At 52.0% G+C, this 19,476-nt stretch overlaps 1 protein-coding gene across 2 annotated transcripts in view; it reads right to left on the reverse strand.

Annotated features, from left to right (window-relative positions):
• The window catches only part of FBLN5 (fibulin 5), a 69,045-nt gene that overhangs the window by 11,931 nt on the left and 37,638 nt on the right, over window positions 1-19,476 (reverse strand). For both annotated transcript variants that reach the window (XM_072761157.1, XM_072761156.1), the window contains 4 exons: window positions 11,151-11,273; window positions 7,996-8,112; window positions 4,286-4,405; window positions 56-178 (listed from right to left, as the gene is read on the reverse strand). In XM_072761157.1, coding sequence (XP_072617258.1) covers window positions 56-178; window positions 4,286-4,405; window positions 7,996-8,112; window positions 11,151-11,273 — 483 coding nt within the window. The remainder of the gene's footprint in view (window positions 1-55; window positions 179-4,285; window positions 4,406-7,995; window positions 8,113-11,150; window positions 11,274-19,476) is intronic.

The following is a 19,476-nucleotide window of genomic DNA, read 5'->3' on the forward strand; positions in this document are numbered from 1 at the left end:
CCTGCCTCCTTCCCGGTGACCCCCACCCCAGCTGGGACCCTCTGGACGGCCTCACCCTGGCAGCTTCGGTTGTCCTCCAGCAGAATGTAGCCAGGGGGGCAGGAGCAGAAGTACGTGCCGGGCTGATTCACACACTCGTGCTGGCAGAGGAACTCAGAGAAGCTGCACTCGTCCATATCTGGGGGTGACAAGTCACACCTGCTGCTCATAGTCCGTCAGACCACCCGGGGCTGGGGGTGTCACTAGTTTTTTCTTCAGCTCTCACACTCTCCTGACACAGATGGTGGCATGTCTGTTGCTATGAGGTTGGCAGTTTACTTCTTGCACATTAAGGTGACAGGGAGCTCACGACCCACGAGGACACCTGCTGACATGTGGACGGCTCTAACTGTTAGCATATTCTTCCTGACAGGGAGCAGAAGCCTGTCTCCAAATTTCCAACACTCTCTCTGGCTCAGCTACACTATCTACTCATCACCGACTCATTCTGCCCAGCAGGTAAATATGACTTCCACTTCCACTGGAGTTTTCTGGGTGCAGAGCTCTTCCCCTGACCCCAAGAAACATCCCCTGACCCCAGTCTTCTGAAAGGGCCACTTCACTAGTGCCAGTGGCCCTCAAGTCACCCTAAAATTGAGAAACAATATTATTTCTAAAAATCGCAACTAAGAGGGACATATCCAGGAGGTCAGGGGATGTCCACGGTGTCCAAAAATCTCCTTGAGAGAGAAAAGTCCGCAGTGGTATGGGGTGGGTGAGTGCATCCTCCCTGCCAGACCCGCCTGCCCCAGCAGGTCGTGGGGCCACGGGAAGCGGGAGCCACTGAACTCGGAGGCTGTGGCAGCAGCCAGCTCCTCCTCACACACAGAGTTTGGCAACACAGCCCCCATTTGAGCCTCATTCGATACGCGGGCCAAAGAAAACATTCATTTATTGTTTCCCGAAAACTTGCTTTCACCAGTTCCCCCATGTGACATGTCCTCGGATTGCTCCCTCCCTCCCAGACCACTGGAGGCTGGAATCACCCAGGGAGGGTGTCAGTGCAAACAAGGAGGCTTGTCCCCCACTGGCTGATCCCGGGTGTTCTGTGCCTAACGCCTCCCCTGTCAGAGGAGGAGAAACGCCTTGCCGTCTCTCCCAGCGGTCTCCGGGCAGGGCCTAGGAGCCAGCAGGCCCGGGACGCTGACATGAAACGTTAAAGCATGCTCAGCTAGGCAGGATCTGCTTTCAGCAGCTCCCCTCCTGCACCCCCCCTCCCCGGAGCCCTGCAGGACTCCCAGTCCGGGCTCAGCCCCTCAACAGAGAGTATCCTCCGGGATCTCTGTTATGCTCCTAGATTCCATCCACATCTCCCGCACAAGTGGTGGCAAAACCTGTAGCTCCCGAGGGCTTCACGTGCCTCATCTTATTTTATTTTTTTAAGATTTTATTTTTAAGGGGCACCTATGTGGTCCAGCAGTTGAGCGTCTGCTTGGGCTCAGGACGTGATCCCAGGGTCCTGGCATCAAGTCCCAAATCAGGCTCCTGCATGGAGCCTGCTTCTCTCTGCCTGTGTCTCTGCTTCTCTGTGTGTGTGTCTCTCATGTGTCTCTCATGAATCTTGTTTTAAAAGATTTTATTTTTAAGTAACCTTTACACCCAACACGGGACTCAGACTCACAGCCCCCAGATCAAGGGTCACATGCTCCACTGACGCAAGGCGCCCCATGTTGCATCTGGTTTAATCCTCACCTCAGCCCCATGAAGGAAGCGCTATTACTAGCTACATCTTATAGAGAAAAACTTGAGGACTGCAGAGGTTAGGTAACTTGACTAAGTTTGTAGATAACGAGTAAGCAGGAAAGCTGGGATTTGAAGCCAGCCAGCCAGCCGGCTTCCAGATCCTATGACTGGTCAACACAATGCTGTAATGTCTCCCTCAGCGATCATGCTTGAGACTTAAAATCAGCAGATCTGAGGAGTTCTAAGGTTGGGGGCTGCTCCAGGGCAGACAGAGAAGGCAGCACCTGCCTCCACCTCCTGCTGGGTAGAGAGGGGCCCCAGCAGGCCCACTCGGTTTATCCTGGGATCTGCAATCCCCAGGGCTTGACCAGGGCCCTGGCTCTTGTCTCCACCAAAAAGCTCAAATACAAGCCTGGCTTCTGGCCAGGAGCACCCTTGAGGCCACTTTCACTCACTGACGTGACAACCTGCCATGGTTCCCAGGATCAGCTTAGCTTAGCAAGTCCCCGAGAGATAAGACGACGTAGCCAGAAAGGAGCTGGTGCTGCGTAGATGGGCCGTACTAGCCTCGGTAGCACTGAGAATTACAGTTCCTGCAAAAGAGGAGGAGCAGAGAAAGGGGATATGCAGAAAACAAAGTCCCTGTGTCGCACTGTTTATCCTGGGCCAACCCGACAGCCTGTGGTGGCCAGGGGTCACTCTAAGTCTTAGGAAGGTGGAAGGTGGGTGTCCTGGAGGAGAAGAGGACCATTTCTGGTAAATGAGTCATGTGAAAATCCTTCCCAAACCACCAGGGATGTAAAAGTCTCTGAGGAGCCAGAAGTCTCTTACCCTTCTGCCCAGAGAAAGTAAATTCTTTTAAGATTTTGTTTGTTTATTCATGAGGGACACAGGGAGAGAGAGAGGCAGAGACACAGGCAGAGGGAGAAGCAGGCTCCCTGCAGGGAGCTTGACATGGGACTCGATCCCGGGTCTCTAGGATCAGGCCCTGGGCTGAAGGTGGTGCTAAACCGCTGAGCCACCCGGGCTGCCCGAGAAAGTAAATTAACATGGAACAGCACAGGTCACCAGTTCTTCTCATCTTTATGGCCACCCTAGTGACTTGGCCAAGGAAAGCACTGAATGGAGCTAGGATTTGAAACAGCTCCATCCGTCTCCCATCACCCTCTGGCACCACCCCTGCAGATGGCCGGTAAACACCCATGGATGTATACAGACTCCCAGAGAAACAAATAATCCTCCTCATAACGCCAACCTTTCCCCACTCTTAGTCCTTAGGGGGCCATGGGAGGAACTGAAATCTAGGAGGAAAGTAGCTTTTCAGGCCTGAAGCTACATTTTTCGTTTCTGGGGCAGACATTTAATCCGCCTCAAGCTCTCTGCCACTGCTGCTTGGGCTCTGGCCTCCTGGGCCCTGGGAAGGGGGGCTCGGTTGTTCAGAGAGCTCTGTCCCCACAGCACCCCGGGCCTCGGTGAAGCTACCAGACCAGTCTCATTCACGACCTGGGTCAGTTCCCGTCACAGTGAAACCAGGATTAAGGAACTTTCCATTCAGCAGGACAAAGATTTTCACGCCCTCGGGTAGGGTTCGCTTATTTTGAAGAATACAGCGGGACATCTCGTTGATCTGGACTGTGCCAACTCACAATTGCTCACAGGGCCAAAAGTGGATGCAACGGGGTTGACTTTAAAACAGTATTTACAAAAAAAAAAAAAAAAGAAAGAAAAAAAAAAAAAAACAAGAAAAGAAGGGGAAGCAGGAAGAACAGAAGAAAGAACAAGCTGGCCGTGGCTCCGCGCAGGAGGCTACCAGGATTCATGCGAGTGAAAGGCCATCCCCACTCTCATGGCGTGTAGGAGCTTACAAGGTTCTCATTACAGGTTTCATAAGGAAATCAGAACGACATTCATAAGACAGCGCTGGCAGAGACTCACAGCTTCTTGGTCTTGGACGGGGTTTATGAAGGGCTGACAGAGCCACAATATGTTCTCACAAATGATGAAGAATTCATTCATTCAACATTCAGTCATGGTTGCTTTGAGCACCGCTGATCGTGTGCACGCTGTGTGCCCGGCCTGGAGCTAGGCCGTGTGCATCCGTACACGTCCAGAGGTTCACGGAGCCTTTTTACTTACACACATGATCTCGCTCATTCAGGGCCCCACCACCCTCCCCCATGAGAGACCTACTATACTGACACCACTTCCCTCTGCGAGCACCACCTCCACTACCCCAGGACTCGTCAGCGCTGGGTAGGGACAGATAATTCAAACCAGTACACAAACCCAGGTGATTCCTTTCCCTCTTCACCCCACATCAGACCCTAAGGACAGCTCTGCTGGCTTCTGCATTCAAGGCCAAATGATAAGGGAGGGGGCCCTACTCCATCTTCCAGGAAGTGACTCATCTCTGCTTGGTGTGATCATGACCCCACTGCCCTGGGAAATATCCCAAACTGGGGATGCGTCTGGGAAAGGAGAGGAAACACCTGTAGAGGATGTTTCCTCGCCTCCCTCACCCCCCTAGGAGAGATGGAAGTCACCAAACGCCAAAGCCCGTTACCACTGCAGTGAACGCCATCGTCCTCAAGTTCATATCCTGGGTCACAGCGGCAGATGAAAGAGCCGTAGGTGTTGACGCAGGTTTGCACGCAGGGATTCTCAGTGGCGCACTCATTCACGTCTGTGGAAAGCAATAACCCATCACTGGCCATCCTCACAACAGAACAGTCCCACTGACGAGGCAGAAAACGCACCGGCCACAAAATCTGCTGGCACCAGGAGACCAGATTCCCAGGCTCCAAGGATCTCAGCCAGGACCCACCAGATCCGGAGCACAGACCCCAGAGGGTTCCCGGGAGGACCAGGGCCTCTGTGCTCAGAGGCTGGAAGGGTTGGAAGGCCTGTGTACACATCAGACCCATGTGCATGCATGTAGCCACATACTCCCCCTAGGAAGGCCAGGCTCCAAGGCTCAGCCACAGGAGTTTCCAGGCAACACTTGCTCTTTCTCATCACCTGCTGCATTATCTTGCTGATTGGCTCTTCCCTCACCACCGATGACCTCAAAGTCTCAAGTCAAGGGATAACCATGACCCTTCCAGTAACAAGTCTATCACTGCTAGAGACTGAATTGCGTCCCTCCCCAAAATTCCTATGTTGAAGCCCTCACCCCCACATGACTATATTTGGAGATGGGCACCTGGGAGGTAATTAAGGTTAAATGAGGTCGTACAGGCGGGGCCCTGACGATAGGACTGTGCCCTTATGAGAATGGACACCAGAGGGCTAACGCTTGCTCCCTCAGCCACGTGAGCACATGGTAAGAAGGCAGCCATCCGCGGGCCGGGGACAGAGCCCCCACAAGCGCCTGACTGTGCTAGCATCTTGCCCTTGGGATTCTAGCCTCAGGAACTATGAGAAAATAAATTTCTGTTGCTTAAGCCACCCAGTCTGGTATTTTATCACAGCAGCCTGAGCTGAGACAAAGGCTTGTTAACAATGTCATTCATTAGGACCAAAGGATCTCACATGTGCCAAACCCTTCCAAGGACCACAGCCCTGTCTTACAGGTCCAGTGGGTTAAGGAGAGGACCACAGAGGGGCACAAGGAACCTTTTAGATAATGGAATATTTCATCACCTTGAGCGTGGTGATGGCTGCATGGGGGTCTACAGGTGGCAACGTTTATGAAATAATGTGCCTTTAATGTGCACTTGATTGTACATCCCTGATACATCAATAATTTTAAGGTTGCTTTGAGGTTGGGAGATATGCCCAAGTCCCTGAAGTGACAAGACCAGAGCTGGAACTGGGACCTGAGTTGGGGATCCCCCCATAACACCCATGAGTTATCCTGCAGAGTTCAGCGGGGTGAGGGGAGGGGAAGGAGGGAGCCCCTTTCTGTACTGGCACTGGCTGACCCTTTTTAAGCACATCCTCTCCCTAGCCCTATATGCCAATGACCCAAGTCCCAGCTGAGAGAGTTTCTATCCCCTTGGAAGTCAAGGTCAACCTCTTAAGGCTCTAGACAGCAGTTTGGGTGTTTTCAGAGTGAGACACCTAAATAGGGAACAGCTTGAACTTTTCTTAATGGGGAGAGCTGGTCCTGGGCCCACACAACTCCTGCATCCTTGGAGCTTTTAGAGGGAGTAAAGAAAGAAAAAACAAAACAAAACAAAAAGCGGGGCTCTGCAGGGAGGGCCCAGTGAGACCCCAGTCTTCCCAACAGAGCTTGGAGGCTCTGCACCCCAGAAAGAAGCCAGGAAATGCCGTGGCGGTGGGCCTTGGAGTAAAGTCCAGGCAGGATGGCACTGCCCAGTTTTAGGGCTGGTGTCCTTGGCTTCCGGCCACATGCTGACCAGGATGAGGGAGCTGTGGCCTGGCTCTCTAAGCTCTCAGCTGCCCCTGTGGAGCGACAGTCCCATAGCCCTGTGCCTCCTGGGTCCCGCACACTTGAGTGCCCTGCTGAATGAAGCAGGAGGATTCCAGGAGCTCAACAGAGAACATAACACCCTGTTTAGGCTGAGGACGCTGCTGACGCAATGTCCCAGTGGCTGGGGGCCGGTGTGCAGGCCTTGGCGCGCTGTGGACTTGGCACCGCCAGGTGTCTCACCTGCGTCTCATCACAGGCCTGTCCCTGAGACGCCTGAAGGACACCAGGCGTCAGCTGTTCTCTCTGGGTGCTGGAAGCGCCTCGCCAGCCTCTCGGTGGAAGCCACGCTGCCCTCCCAGCCCAGGCCCGCGCAGAGAAGCCGCCTCTGCCCTATGTGCTCCTCCCAGCACCCAGGGCCCGGGGGGAGGAAGGGCCCCTGTCCCATCAGCTCCCTCAACCTCCAGGGTCCGCCTGGTTCTCAGAAGAAAATCGCCTCCCCTGGCAAGAGGAACTCGGTGGAGACTTCTGGAACAATAAGCAGAACCAGCTTTGGAGGAAAGACTTACAAAGAGTCCAGGATCAGCCCCTTTAAGGGCCGATGCCTTCCTGTTTACCCAATGATTTAGATACGATTAAGCTAATGGAAACATAATATCTTTCAACCAGCTGGCGCCAAGCCCTCCGCCAGACCTCAAATGGTGTGACAAGGAAATGGGCCCTGCAGAACCTGGTGGCAAGTTCCAAACAAAGCCTTCATTCTGCATCTCCAGTCCCACCTCCACGGTGGACAGAGCCAGGCAGGGGGCTAGAGGCCCAGCCGGGGTGGGGCCGGGCAGCTCTGGCACTGACTCCTTGGGCCTGGAGCCTCCATTCACTTCTTGGGCAGAAGAAACCTCCAGATGGAGACTGCAGAAGGCATGTGCTGTGTTTTCTCACTTATCAGTATTTGAAGTGATCATGTAAAACTCAGAGAAGGCCTTTGTCTCGGGGCACCTGGGCAGCTCAGGTGGCTGCATGTCCAACCCTTGGCTCCCGCTCAGGGCTCGGTCTCAGGATGGTGAGATCCAGCCTCACATCAGGCTCTAGGCTGGGCAGGGAGCCTGCTTGAAACTCTCTCTCCTTCCCCCTCTTCCCCTCCTCCCCCTATTTGCTCTCTCTCTCTCTCTCTCTCTCTCTCTCTCTCTCAAAAAAACAAAAACAAAAACAAAACCTCTGTTTCACTGTTTGTTTTTTTAATTTATTCATGAGAGACACAGAGAGGCAGAGACACAGGCAGAGGGAGAAGTGGGCTCCCTGCAGCGAGCCCGATGTGGGACTCGATCCCAGGACCCCAGGATCAAAGGGAGACACTCAACCGCTGAGCCCCCAGGGGCCTCTGTTTCACTCCGGTTTTGTGGGGAATGCTGAATCGTAAATTATCATCACCCCCTGGACTCTGCTAAGGCACAGGCCCTGCTAGCATGGGTCATAGGGAAAACTGGAGGGAGAGCCATGGAAATTGCCCATGAAACCCCTGCACAGAGGGTGTCTACTGTGTAATTCACCAAGGCTCAAGAGCCCTTCCTGACACACAGCCCCCACCCCGCCCCCCAAGCATCAAAAATTGAACTCAGGCTATAGGACATGTGTGAAAATTTCCAATTAGCCCAGAAAGCTGGCAAGACCTCTTCTGGAAAGTAGACACATGGAGAGAAGCAAATCCATGAAATCATAAGCCCCAGTTGATGGATGATTGTGGTGCTTTTTTGAGATGTTTCCCATAACCTTAGTTTGGACCTCAAGGTTCTGTAAGCACAATGACCATGAGCAAGAACAGACACCACAGAAACTGTCAGACTCTGGAGCAGACAGCGTCTAGTGTTTCACATCGTGTTCGAGTTATCGTTCGCGTCACATACCTTGGCAAGACCTTCCATCCTCGTTGAGGGTAAAGCCAGGGTTGCACGTACAGGAATAGGATCCAGGAACATTTGCACACAGTTGCTGGCAGTAGCCGTAGCGACATTCATCAATGTCTGGAAAGAGAAACACTAGCAAGGTGAGACATTTCTTCCCAATCAAGGGGTCACGCCCAGCATCATGCATGCCCACCTCTTCGAGAGCAGGACCATGAGAGGAAGGGGAACTAAGGGGAAGCCAGGACCCACTGAATGTCAGGGATGGTGATGCACTCCGGGGTCTAAGGCTCCATCCACCCACCACCCTTCCTGACCTGTCTCGGTCCCATGAACACCTGCACCTGTCTGGAAAGTTGTAGAAGAAATGTCTGCTCAGACAAGGATGCGGGGCAAGACAGCCTCCAAGATTCTGTCCAACTCCAATCTTCGATGCTAAGATTTACCCAACATGAAGAGTCTACTCTAAGACTCTGAAGAGATGTCTCAGCACCTCAGGAAGGGACAAGTGGCTGAGAGTGCAAGAGGAGTGCACAGCTGTGCTCCAACAGATCCCTCGCCAGCTCTTAGCCGTATCTGTCTAGCTCTCAGGAATAAGAGCAAGTGCGGGCCCTGGCAAGCAGCAGCACCACAGTCTGGAGACTGACGAATCCAGTGATACAAGGATGCCGGGCTTCACCTTGGATCTCCTGCTTGCACCGAGCAGAACTAAAACTCTGGGCAAGCACACCTTTCCCAGCCATGGCTGGCTCACCCTGAGCAAGCGGTTCTGTGGGTGAATGGAGGCTGCTTTTAGCAGATCTGGGCAACCTGTCCTTGCTGCTGACATGTGCCAGTCAACGGGGAACCTGATGTCATTGAGAAAGCAGTCCCCATTACCCCAAGTGAATGGGCTGATGGGCAAGAGGATTCACTCTTGTGGGATGGGATGCCTCAAGTGACACCCACAGAGGGAGACCAAGTCCTCACCCGTCCAGGCACCTGCTGTGACCAGTGGATCCAACTGCGGCAGTAACTGGGCCTTATCACATTATACCCATCTCCCCCAGAGGCTTCCTCCTGGGTCCCCGGTTCCTCTAGAACCAGAATCCAGCCAGGGCCCTGGAGACCAGTCCAGAACCTGTCCTTGTACCTGGTTTCTACACGCACTGCCACAAACGAGCCTACCTTCACCTACCTCCACCTAACCTATTGCTCAGCCCCTCAGAGGCCGTGCTTAGCCCTTGTGACTCTGTTCTCTATCTGAGCAGCAACCACCTGGAACTCAGCCCTCCTCCCCAGGACCCACCGAGTACTCTGCAGTGCCTGCTGGGAAAGCACACTGACAGTTGCTGGTCCTGACTGTTTCCAGGTCAGGGCACAGTCACTGAGGCCGGGAAGGGCCCCCCTCTGCCTCAGGGTACCTTGCAGGAAAAGCAGCCCCCAGCGCCTCCTTTTTTCTGCAAGAGCCTCCAAGGTGCACAGAAGGGGTGGTAGACGGGCATGGAATCCAGGTTTTGGAAGGCAAAGAAGATGTGGCCAGGAGAAGGCATGAACTAAGTAAGCCACAGTTGGGAGACATCTTCACTTAGGATGTGGAGTGTGAGCAGGCTGTGCACGTGGTACCACGTTAGGGCTCCAGGAACATCCCCCCCAAAGCTACAAGCCCTGTGGGAGAGAACAGCCCTCCCAAGGAGAGAGGTGTCCCAGGTCCTGGTCCCCCTCAGATGGGGAAGGGGCCCCCGGCCCTGAAGTCTCCTTCATGGGGCCCGTGTCCTGCTTGCCCGGTCCTCTCTAGCCTCCCCTTTCCCTTGGAGGAAAAACTGGACTGAGAGAGAGGAGCCAGATTTCAGGCCCAACTCACTCACCTCAGCTTTGTTCAAAATGTTCCCCCTCTTTGAGTCTCAGTCTCCAACTCTATAAAAATTGGATGACATAATATCTAACATCCCTTCCAGCTCTGAGAGCCGACATATTAAGTTCCCACACAAATAACTCACTCACACTGATCTGCTTATGTTCACATCAGTAGCATCAAATTTTCCATCATCACTAAGGTTGGTTAAAATGCAGTGACCATCATATTCACAAATGCCCGTGTGCAGCCCGCCCTTCGGTGCCTGTGCCCAGGAAAGAGAATCCCGCCAAGTCCAGTCTAGCCTGTCAGGCCCCCAAGATGCTTTGGGCAGGGCTCTAGAGCCGACCAACACTCAAGTCTTAATCAGGAGTGTCTTGGAGAAAAAGAACCTTCTTTCTTTCTTTTTGTTTCCATGATGTTGTTTGGATTTGTTTCTCGGCTCCTCCAGGATGGATTTTTCGGGCATCAGAACAGTGTCTTAGAGAACTTACACTGCTAAGGCTTTTCCAAGGAAACATAGCATTAGAAATCACACCCTAGAAATAGAATTGAAGTGACAGCAAGCAATTGCTATGAATGCATTCACTTGGCTGGAGTGAAACCAGAGGGGAAGAAAGGAAAATCACCCTCCAGTAAAAATAAACTGAGAGATCAGATAGCAGATGCCAACTGCAAGGGGCAAAATTCTCAACTGGCAATGACTGATTCCTTGGGAATAAAAAAAGACCACAGCTGGGGGGTGGGTATTGGGGGTGGGGGAGTGTCAGGATCTTCTGATCCTGATTTGGGACTTGGAATGTTTCTGTGACTAAGCAAGGGTTCCCCCCCTCACTATGATGTCGACCTAAGATAGAATAATCCTCACCCCTCATCACTTCCTGCCTGGGATGCCAACGTCCTGAAGACAGGAAGTGAGTCTATGGAAAACCAACTGTGGGCCCTTAAACATTACATTCAAAAACTCCGCTACTGGGCAGCTCTTGTGGCTCAGTGGTTTAGCGCCACCTTCAGCCCAGGGCGTGATCCGGGGGTCCCTGCATGGAGCCTGCTTCTCCCTCTCCCTGTCTCTCTCTCTCTCTCTGTGTCTCTTATGAATAAATAAAATCTTTAAAAAAAAAAAAAAAACTCCGCTACTGACACTGACGGTGACAGTCACAGGTGGTTTGAAAAGGGCCGGGCAAGCTCCGTAGGCTCCTACCCCGCTGGCCCCCACCCAAGAGAAGCCCAGCACCCTCAGGCCAGCCGGCTGGGCTCTGGTTCTACAACACCACCTGCAGCCATCGATTTCCCAGAGTCCCTGCAAGCCCCAGAGAGTGGTTACCTAAGCATTGGCCCTCCAGAAGCCAGTAGCCGTCGGTGCAGGAGCAGGTGTAGCCTCCTTCTGTGTTGATGCAAATCTGGGTAGGGTTGCACTGGTGAGAATCCGTTGCACACTCGTCCACATCTGTAACACAAACATGTTCCAGACAAGGTCACCTACACTTACCCAGAGCCCTGGAGCCGCCGGTGGTGCCAGCTGCTTCCCTGTCCCGCTGCGAAGGTGATACCAGCTACAGGCTCCATCCAAGGAGATGGAGGTGCCTCCCTGGTGGATACCACACGGAGGCCCTGACTGTTCTGTGGGGGGCAGACCTCGTGTGCTGCCTGGAGATCCACAGAAGAAAACGGCCACGAAGGGTACACACATCCCTGGGGACTCGTCTAGCCTCCCGTCCTATCCCTTTCTGAAGGCAGGTCACCTTGAAAACAACCATGACTCGATGTGGAAACACATCTGGCCGTGGGCGCATTCACTCAGGTGTTAAGGGGTCTGTGGTGCACCTGCGTGGGAACAGCTCCTGCTCAAGGAAGGGAGTGGTGGAGCCGTGGGATTGGACCCTCCATCCACGGAAATCCTTCAGCCTGGGCCTCCTGCCCTGCCACAGAGCCTCACGGGGCCCTGTGGTCTCCCTGCAGCTGCAGCCCCCAGGGCTGACCCGCTGCCCTCCAGGCAGTGCCACCTGCCCACAGCCATCTGTTGGCTTCCCTACACATTCATCTATTAACTCACTGCATGTGACCCTTCAAGCGCCCGGCTCTGCCCGGCCCTGCACCTGCGCCTCCCCTGTCAGCCCGCCTTCCTGTCTGTGCTTCCTCAGGGCACCTGACTTTTGCTCCCCTCATTACTGCCCTCGGGTTGGCTCATCTCCATCTTTTCCTCCAAAAGGACCACTTGCAATTGGAAATACTATTAAAAGCTACTCACTGAGGGACACCTGGGTGGCTCAGTGGATAAGCACCTGCCTTCAGCCCAGAACGTGATCCTGGAGTCCTAGGATCGAGTCCCACATCAGGCTCCCTGCATGGAGCCTGCTTCTCCCTCTGCCTCTCTCTCTGTGTCTCTCAGGAATACATAAAAAAAGTCTAGGAACAAAATTTAAAAAAAAAATAAAAGCTACTCACTAAGCCTGTGCAGCATGCCTATGTGGTATACACAGGCCACATGTGTGTCATGTGCATGTGTGGTATGTAATGTGGCCTGCAGAAGTCTTGTGTGTACTCCATCTGCAGTGTATTGTGTGCAGATGCCACATGCACATATGACACCTCACACATGCTGCCACATTTATTCTCACAATCGCCCTGGGAGAAGGACTCATACCTCCTACTTACAGATGCAAAAACTGACAGAGTAAGTTCTGAGCTAAGGGACCAGGCTTCCCTGCCCACCTACTCCAAAGCCCTCTGTGGCAGGAAGGACAGGGGCCATATCCCCAAGAACATCGCGGGTCCAGAGGGAGCTGAAGAAGGTGATACCGAGGTGCAGAAAAGAGGGTTGAGCTTTCACCACCTCTCCTGTCCCTCCTGGAAAACTGTCTACCTCTTGACATTGCAGCTCACAGACTGTGGGGGTGCCTGGGGCCCCACGTGGGCGACGGCCCAGAGTCTTGCCTGCTGTGAGCACAAGAAGTAGCCTCAACGGGTTCAGTGGAACCATGGGTCAGGTAAGCCACGGCCTCGGGGGCCCGGGTGACACCTGCGGGTCACCTGCAGCACATCGGCCTAACACCGTTACACAATCTCCACCCCACCCCAAATGATCAGGTGTGTGGGCATCGGGTGAAACCAGGCTTCAGTCCTCTAGGCACCAAGGCTCCAAGAACCTGGTTCCAAGGTGCTGGCAGCCCCCACACCCCCCGGCCCCATGACGACGTGCAGCCTCCATGGCAAGCCTCTGTGGCAAACCCCCACCTGTTCTTGGCTGCAAGAGCTCCTGCCTCTGCCCTCAGCTTCCCTTCCACCCCCCAGTCCTGCCCACCCCGCGAAGCCTCCCAGGGGGACCAGCGAATAATGCTTGGCCAGCAGCCACTCCTGCCCAAATCCATATCGAACACTATGATAATAAATAACACCACTATCAGCCAGCACATGTTTACATTTTTCCAGCCGGGGGGTGATGGATGATGGCAATTGTGCCCTGGGAACAGCATGGCCTTAGGAATCTGTGCACATTTTTTCCTGCCCAGAGAGGATTAAAGGGAGAGAGAGACCCAAGGGGACAAGAGCCATCAGACGTGGTGAGAGCAGGTTCTCAAGACTCTTGTGTTTGTGTAACTTGTGACACACACAATGTGGCGGCGGCGGCCTCCTGCAGGGAAAAACCAGAGCCTTGCCAGTGGGCCCAGCGGGCTCCGGCAGGCACGCCGGCTCACATGCACACTCCCGAGGGTGCGTGCAAACTAGGTGAGCCTACAAACCGCATCTTTAAAACTCATTGTTTAAAAAAAAACTCCCCAGCTTTTACGGAGTTAAAGAATTCACTTGATTAGAATAACTACATGTCTGCTGACATGCGTTCAAGGAAAAACTATATTTTAAACTCTCACTTACTCATCAAATGGAATGTCAATATATACTTTTTTTTTTTTTTGAGAATCCTACAAGTCCCTGGAGTTTTTTGGAGGGTGCATCTTACCTTTATATTCTGAAAACATAACCTAGTGTCCTGCTGCGTCCACAGTGATTATTTGGTGAATGAATGAATGAATGAGTGAATGAGTGAATGAACGAATGAATGAACACATGAACAACACCCATTATGGCCTTGAAGTCCCCAGATAAGTTGCCCCAGCCAGCGTCCTGGGGTGTGTGGACTTTAAAAACAACCCACAAAACCACCGTGGTTAGCTTATACACCCGGTGGAGCAGAAACCAGAAGGTTCTTGCTGTGGGGATCTTCCAGGGCACAGTGACTCACCACACGTTCCAGCTCAAACCCAGTCGCTTACATTACATACATCAGACTTCAATAACAGAAGAGGAAAGCGACATCGAACCACTCCAAGGACATTCTTTGGTAACACGTCCCTTTTTGCATCCGTGGAAAATTACAAGTTACGGCACCCTGAGTAGGTATCACTATCGTCGTGCCCACGCCATGCCCGCTACTTTCTTCCCTGTGGGACCCTTATGAAGAGCCTCCCAAACCAGGGTGCTCTGTTCATTCAGTGCTTTATCTACTTCCTCCCTTCCTCCCTCACTATGGCTCAATGTGTGCACGTATGTGGCCTCCCCAAGCCCCAGGGTGGCTGGAGGGTTCTCCCTCCACCTCCCTCCACCTCCCTCCAAGAAGGGGACCGTCCACGTTCTAGGTGTCCTGGGCCCGCCCCCTGGCTGGCTCCTGGGAGCTGTAGCCCTGGTCGACTGCCTGGGCACCTGGAGGACTCTATCAGCGCCCCCATGGCTCATCTCTCCACAGGTGCGGCACTGTCTGTCTGCGGTCCAGATGGCCAGTGCCCTGGCAACCAGAGGACAGAGGTCACACACATCTCCAGGACCTGGTGGCACAGCACAGCCAGTGCTGCACCTGCCCAGGAGAAACCATCCTCTGCACCAAATGCTGCAGCTTTGCCTGGGCTGGCACCCCTTCCTTCACATGTCTCCAGAGTGGCTTTGACTGGAAACATCCTCAATCTGAAACCACTGCTCACTTTTGAAAGTCAGCAAAATCCATCAGCTCCTTGACACCCCCTCATGAGGCCGCCGGCCTCAGGGAGCTCCCCCACTTCAGGACGGCAGCCCACAGATTCGGGATGCTCCTATGGGATTTCCCATGGCTAGCTGCGTCTCAGGTCCTCAGCCAGACAGAAAGTATCAGCTGCGCTAAGGCAGTGGGAAGAAGGATGTCCGTCAGGTCCAGGCGGGATCTCACGGAGGCCGCAGATGGAGAAACTGGCTATAAGACATCAGAAGGCAACCGCCTGACAACCCGGACAACAAAACAAATGAAGTCTTCCAGGCTGACTCAGGCAACGCCACGGGGAGGGACCACAGTCTGAGTGCTGGTTCATGGGTTTATTATATAAAGATCTCAACAGGGAGGCACAACAGACTAAACATGCTGCCGTACATATGCATAAATCAGATGGAATATAAAAAGCACACACGTGTATGCCACCTATTAGTTATATGTGAATGTAGCTATCATATACCAACACGCATTTCCATTTCCACATTCATTCCTGAAAGTTAAAGGGAAAACACTTAAACCGTTTTCATAGCACACATCCTAACTGAAATTAAAGGTCCTTTAAAAAAAATAAATAAATAAAGGTCCTTTAAAAACTGCAAAACAATGCAAAACAAAAACCAATGATTCATCCCTGCCCACGGGGAGAACATTTCCTAAGCCATCCTGCCCCCCCCCCCCCAAAGCCTAAGAGGGAAAAAGACCAAAGGGCCAAGACCTCCCCTGGAAGGGTTAGTGCGTAAAAAATAACTTCGGGGGCAGGCGGAGCTAGATGTTAATCCAGGCTCTGCACTTGGTAAGTAAGTACCACGGAGCAAGTTCATCAGCCTCCCAGACCCTCCCGTGTCCTGCCAAATGGAGCGAAGCAGGGCCCATAAGTTAAAGTGTGCGCAGATCCTATCACCACCACCCAGCACAGGCAGGGTACCCCCGGGGGATTTTATTCCCCCCTCCCACATGAGGTGCTATTTCTAACAGCCGTGAAAGGGGCGACGCACGGCCTCTGCCTCTGCAGGCTCTGATCTGGGATTCACCAAAGACAGCACAATGACGGCACTGGGGCTCCACGGGCTGCAGGGCAGGATTCGTTCCACCGTAGCCAGAGCCAGGGACTCCCCGCCCCCAGAGCGGTAGACACCCAGCAGGAGATGGGGACACAAGTGCCAAAGGGCAGGGTACGTTCCCTCACGGGGGTCAGTCTCCCTCTCTGCACTTTGGCATCTCCGGGTCCATCTACAAGTCTGTAACTGCAGACGTCCAGACGTCCAGACGCCCAGGAGTATGTGCATCTCACTGAATTCCACAGCCAAAGCGGGATCAGCCTTTACCCCACCTATGACTCTTCCCTCCTGCGTTGTCTTCGGTTCTCCAATACTGTGAACAAGCAAGGGGGTCACCCTGGCGAACCTGTGTACACGACCTCAGAGGAATGTCTCTGTTCTTACGAGAGAACAGTCATTGGCCAAAGGGAAACATTCTCACTGGGTGACACAGGGGGAGACCGTCCAGAAGTATTTGGAAGGCTATACCTTTTCAAAAGCCTTTTTTGGAAATGGCAAAATATTTCCTTGGTAGTAAATTTTTGCCCAGTGAAACAACATGTTTTCCCAGCCCATTTTTATTCCTTCCTTGCTCAAGCTAATGGGGCTTTTGATAAGAAAGAAGAAAGTAACAATGGCACATTCTTAGGCCTCCCCCTGAAACCAGTCTCAGGCCCGCTGCTAGACTGGGTCACTGCCATTTCTCAGCGAGACAAGCCCAGCCACGGCTGGAAGCTCCACAGGACCTCTTTCCCAAACACCTGCTTAATTAAAGACCTCAGCGTTCGAGAACTTGCTTGTTGAAATCCCAGGACATCTGCGCTCCATGTGTCTAATGGGTCCTGGGCAACAATTAGGAACCAGATCTTTCTGTATTTCCAGCACTTTTCTCGATGCTTGATATTAAGCTTAGGATACAAAACTTGTGCATGTTGTGCCTCTAATTAGGCAACAAATATGTGGTGCATTCTTCCAAACAACAGAGAATCCTTTCCTCTTGGATGAAACCAGCTGGAATGCAAGTTCTGACCTCTCTGTGGATTCTGTTTTTCTATCCATAAAATGAGAGCATGGAGGAGAGTTCTGGAAGGCCCCTTCTAGCTGTGGTCTTCTACAGAAACAAACTATGCAACTAATGGAGATCACATTGTTTGGTCCTGGGTAATTATTTTCATCAGAGTGCTCAGTAAACATCAGCTGACTTTAGCTGCTTTCAAAACAGGCAGAGAATTGGCCAAGCGCATTCAACTTTTGCCAATGCATGAATGGTCACAGCAGCTGTGGGGGGTAGGGGATGAGGAAGGGATGACACATATCTGCCTTCTTGAGTGTCATGCATCAAACTGTCTTGACAGTAAGGAGCCAAGGCTGCTCACTGCCAGTCTAGACACGGTATTTTTTTTTTTTTAAAGGGATTGAGGTTTTAGTTAATACCATGATTGTAAACCAGGCAAACATGGAGCTCACATTAGATTTCCATTTACTAAAATCGTGCCATTTGTCCATCAACAGAGAAGGACTTTTGAACCTATACAAGCCAGTGGTTCCCAAACCTAGCTACTACCTGTGGTTCCCAAACCTACTTTACCTGAGAGCATTACCTGATTTAATCCAAACATCTGGGGTTGAGGCTTGGAGAGATGTTTAGCTACTGTATCTGGATTCCAATGGAAAACTGAATCTGGAACTTGCTGTGCCAGACCAGTACCTCTCATACTTGAATGTGCATATGAGTCAGTGGGGAGCTTGCTAAAGTTCAGGTTCCCATTTGGTAGATTCCACATTTCTAACAAGCTCCCTGCCAGCCCAGGGGCCACATTTTGCATAACAAGGTGCTGGATTATCATGAGTGATAATTAGTCCTGTATCCCGTGCAACTTGCTCAGTTTCAAAGACTGTCCAAGAGTGTCCAGGAGAGAACTGAAGTGTTCAAATATCAAGCCAACGAGTCCTACATGGATATTTCTCTACAGTCAAACCCATATACTCCAGTATACCCAAAGTATACTTTCTCTATAGTAACCCATGGGTTACTATATACTATTCAGATTTCTGGAGTCTTATTAAACAAGTCTGCAGCACAGTCTATACCAGACAGAAGGCTTTCCTGCTGTACAGAAATAGCCATTATTCAATTTCACCCTGCAATTGAGTGCCTGCTGCTACGGCGCCTTGGGCGAAAGCATTGTGTGCCTTCAGAAGTTCTCCCCTCCTTCAGTTTGCTGATGGTGTTTGCTTTCCTATGAGTAAACTTAGTTTCCAGAATATTAATGAAGTTCTTAGAAATACTGCCCCAAAGTGATGACAAAAAGTGCAAAAGATTCCAATTAGAAGAAAGGACAGTGTCTTTCCTCTGATGCACACTGCCCCTCTTCCACAAGCACCGTCTAGATATCCTACAGCTCTTTAATCTAAGAATCTCCAAGGTGTCTCCCCACAGGCTCCTCCTCTTCACCCCCTCTGAGCCTATTCCTGCCCCACGTCCTGACCTTCTTGTCACCCTCAGGGCCACAGTCTCTGATCTCCCTGTCCCCGGTGAAGGGCATCACTGTGTCCTAGTATCCCAAGCTAGAAACCTCAGCCAGTCTTCAATCCCCCCAACTCCCTCTTCTCACACAATTTCCTTCTGGAAATCTTGCAAACTGCCCTCTTTCTTAATATCACCCCCCGAAGACTCCAAGGCTTCACTGTCTTTTCTCTAAATGACTGAAAGAACTTTGTTACTAGTCTGCCGGCCTCCAGTCTCTCCCCAACAGCAAACTAAACACAACCTGCAGACCTATCCAACACACAAAAATGATCACATGGCTCTACTCTTCAGAATTTTTTAGCCCCTCCTTAGAAATGTCATAGCTTTCTTTTGGCACCTCAGCAACACAGCACATCAAGCCTACTTTCGTACTCAAACATGTGCTAAGCACATCGAGCTTTATAGCACTTCATATTGTATTACATAGTGAGCGGCGTATGGCCCATCTCCCTCCACTAAACAGAGCTTCTTTAAAGCCAGAACTGGTCTTATTCACATTTGTATCTTAAGCTCCTAACCCAGTGCCTGCCATGATGGAGCGTATGGAAATAAATTATATTTGAATGAAGGTATTTCACTCTCACAGTTTCCTGAAAGCAAGAGGGAGAGTGAGTAAGGCACAGGGCATCAGAGGAAACCAGTTCAACCACCCATTCCCTTTGTGGCCTACATCTCATTCCCATGGGTTGAAGGATATCTGGCAAACAGCCCCAACTCCAGTAAAGCCTCAGGCCTCAGCCAGGAGTTCCCCGGGGCTTCATTCCCATCCCAGACTTTGCCCAGGGCTGATTTGAAAGTGTCCTCAAGCTCCAAAGGCTCTGTGCTTTGGCCTGATGTAGTAAGTCATATTTCCTCTTTCCTCCTGGAGAGCTGGATGTCTATCTAGTTAAGGACAAAGTTTATTTTCAACAATCATAAGAAGGAAGAACACCAGAGGAGGGAAAAGATACATCTTCATTCCAGCCTGAAGATGGGCTCCAACAGGGCCTCTTAGGGCACAACCAGGAAATCTGATCCATTTTTCAGGCTCAGGACAAAAGCTCAGCCTGGTGCTGCCTGTGAGAATACC

Source organism: Vulpes vulpes, chromosome 6 (assembly GCF_048418805.1).
Source record: "Vulpes vulpes isolate BD-2025 chromosome 6, VulVul3, whole genome shotgun sequence".
NCBI lineage: Eukaryota > Metazoa > Chordata > Mammalia > Carnivora > Canidae > Vulpes > Vulpes vulpes.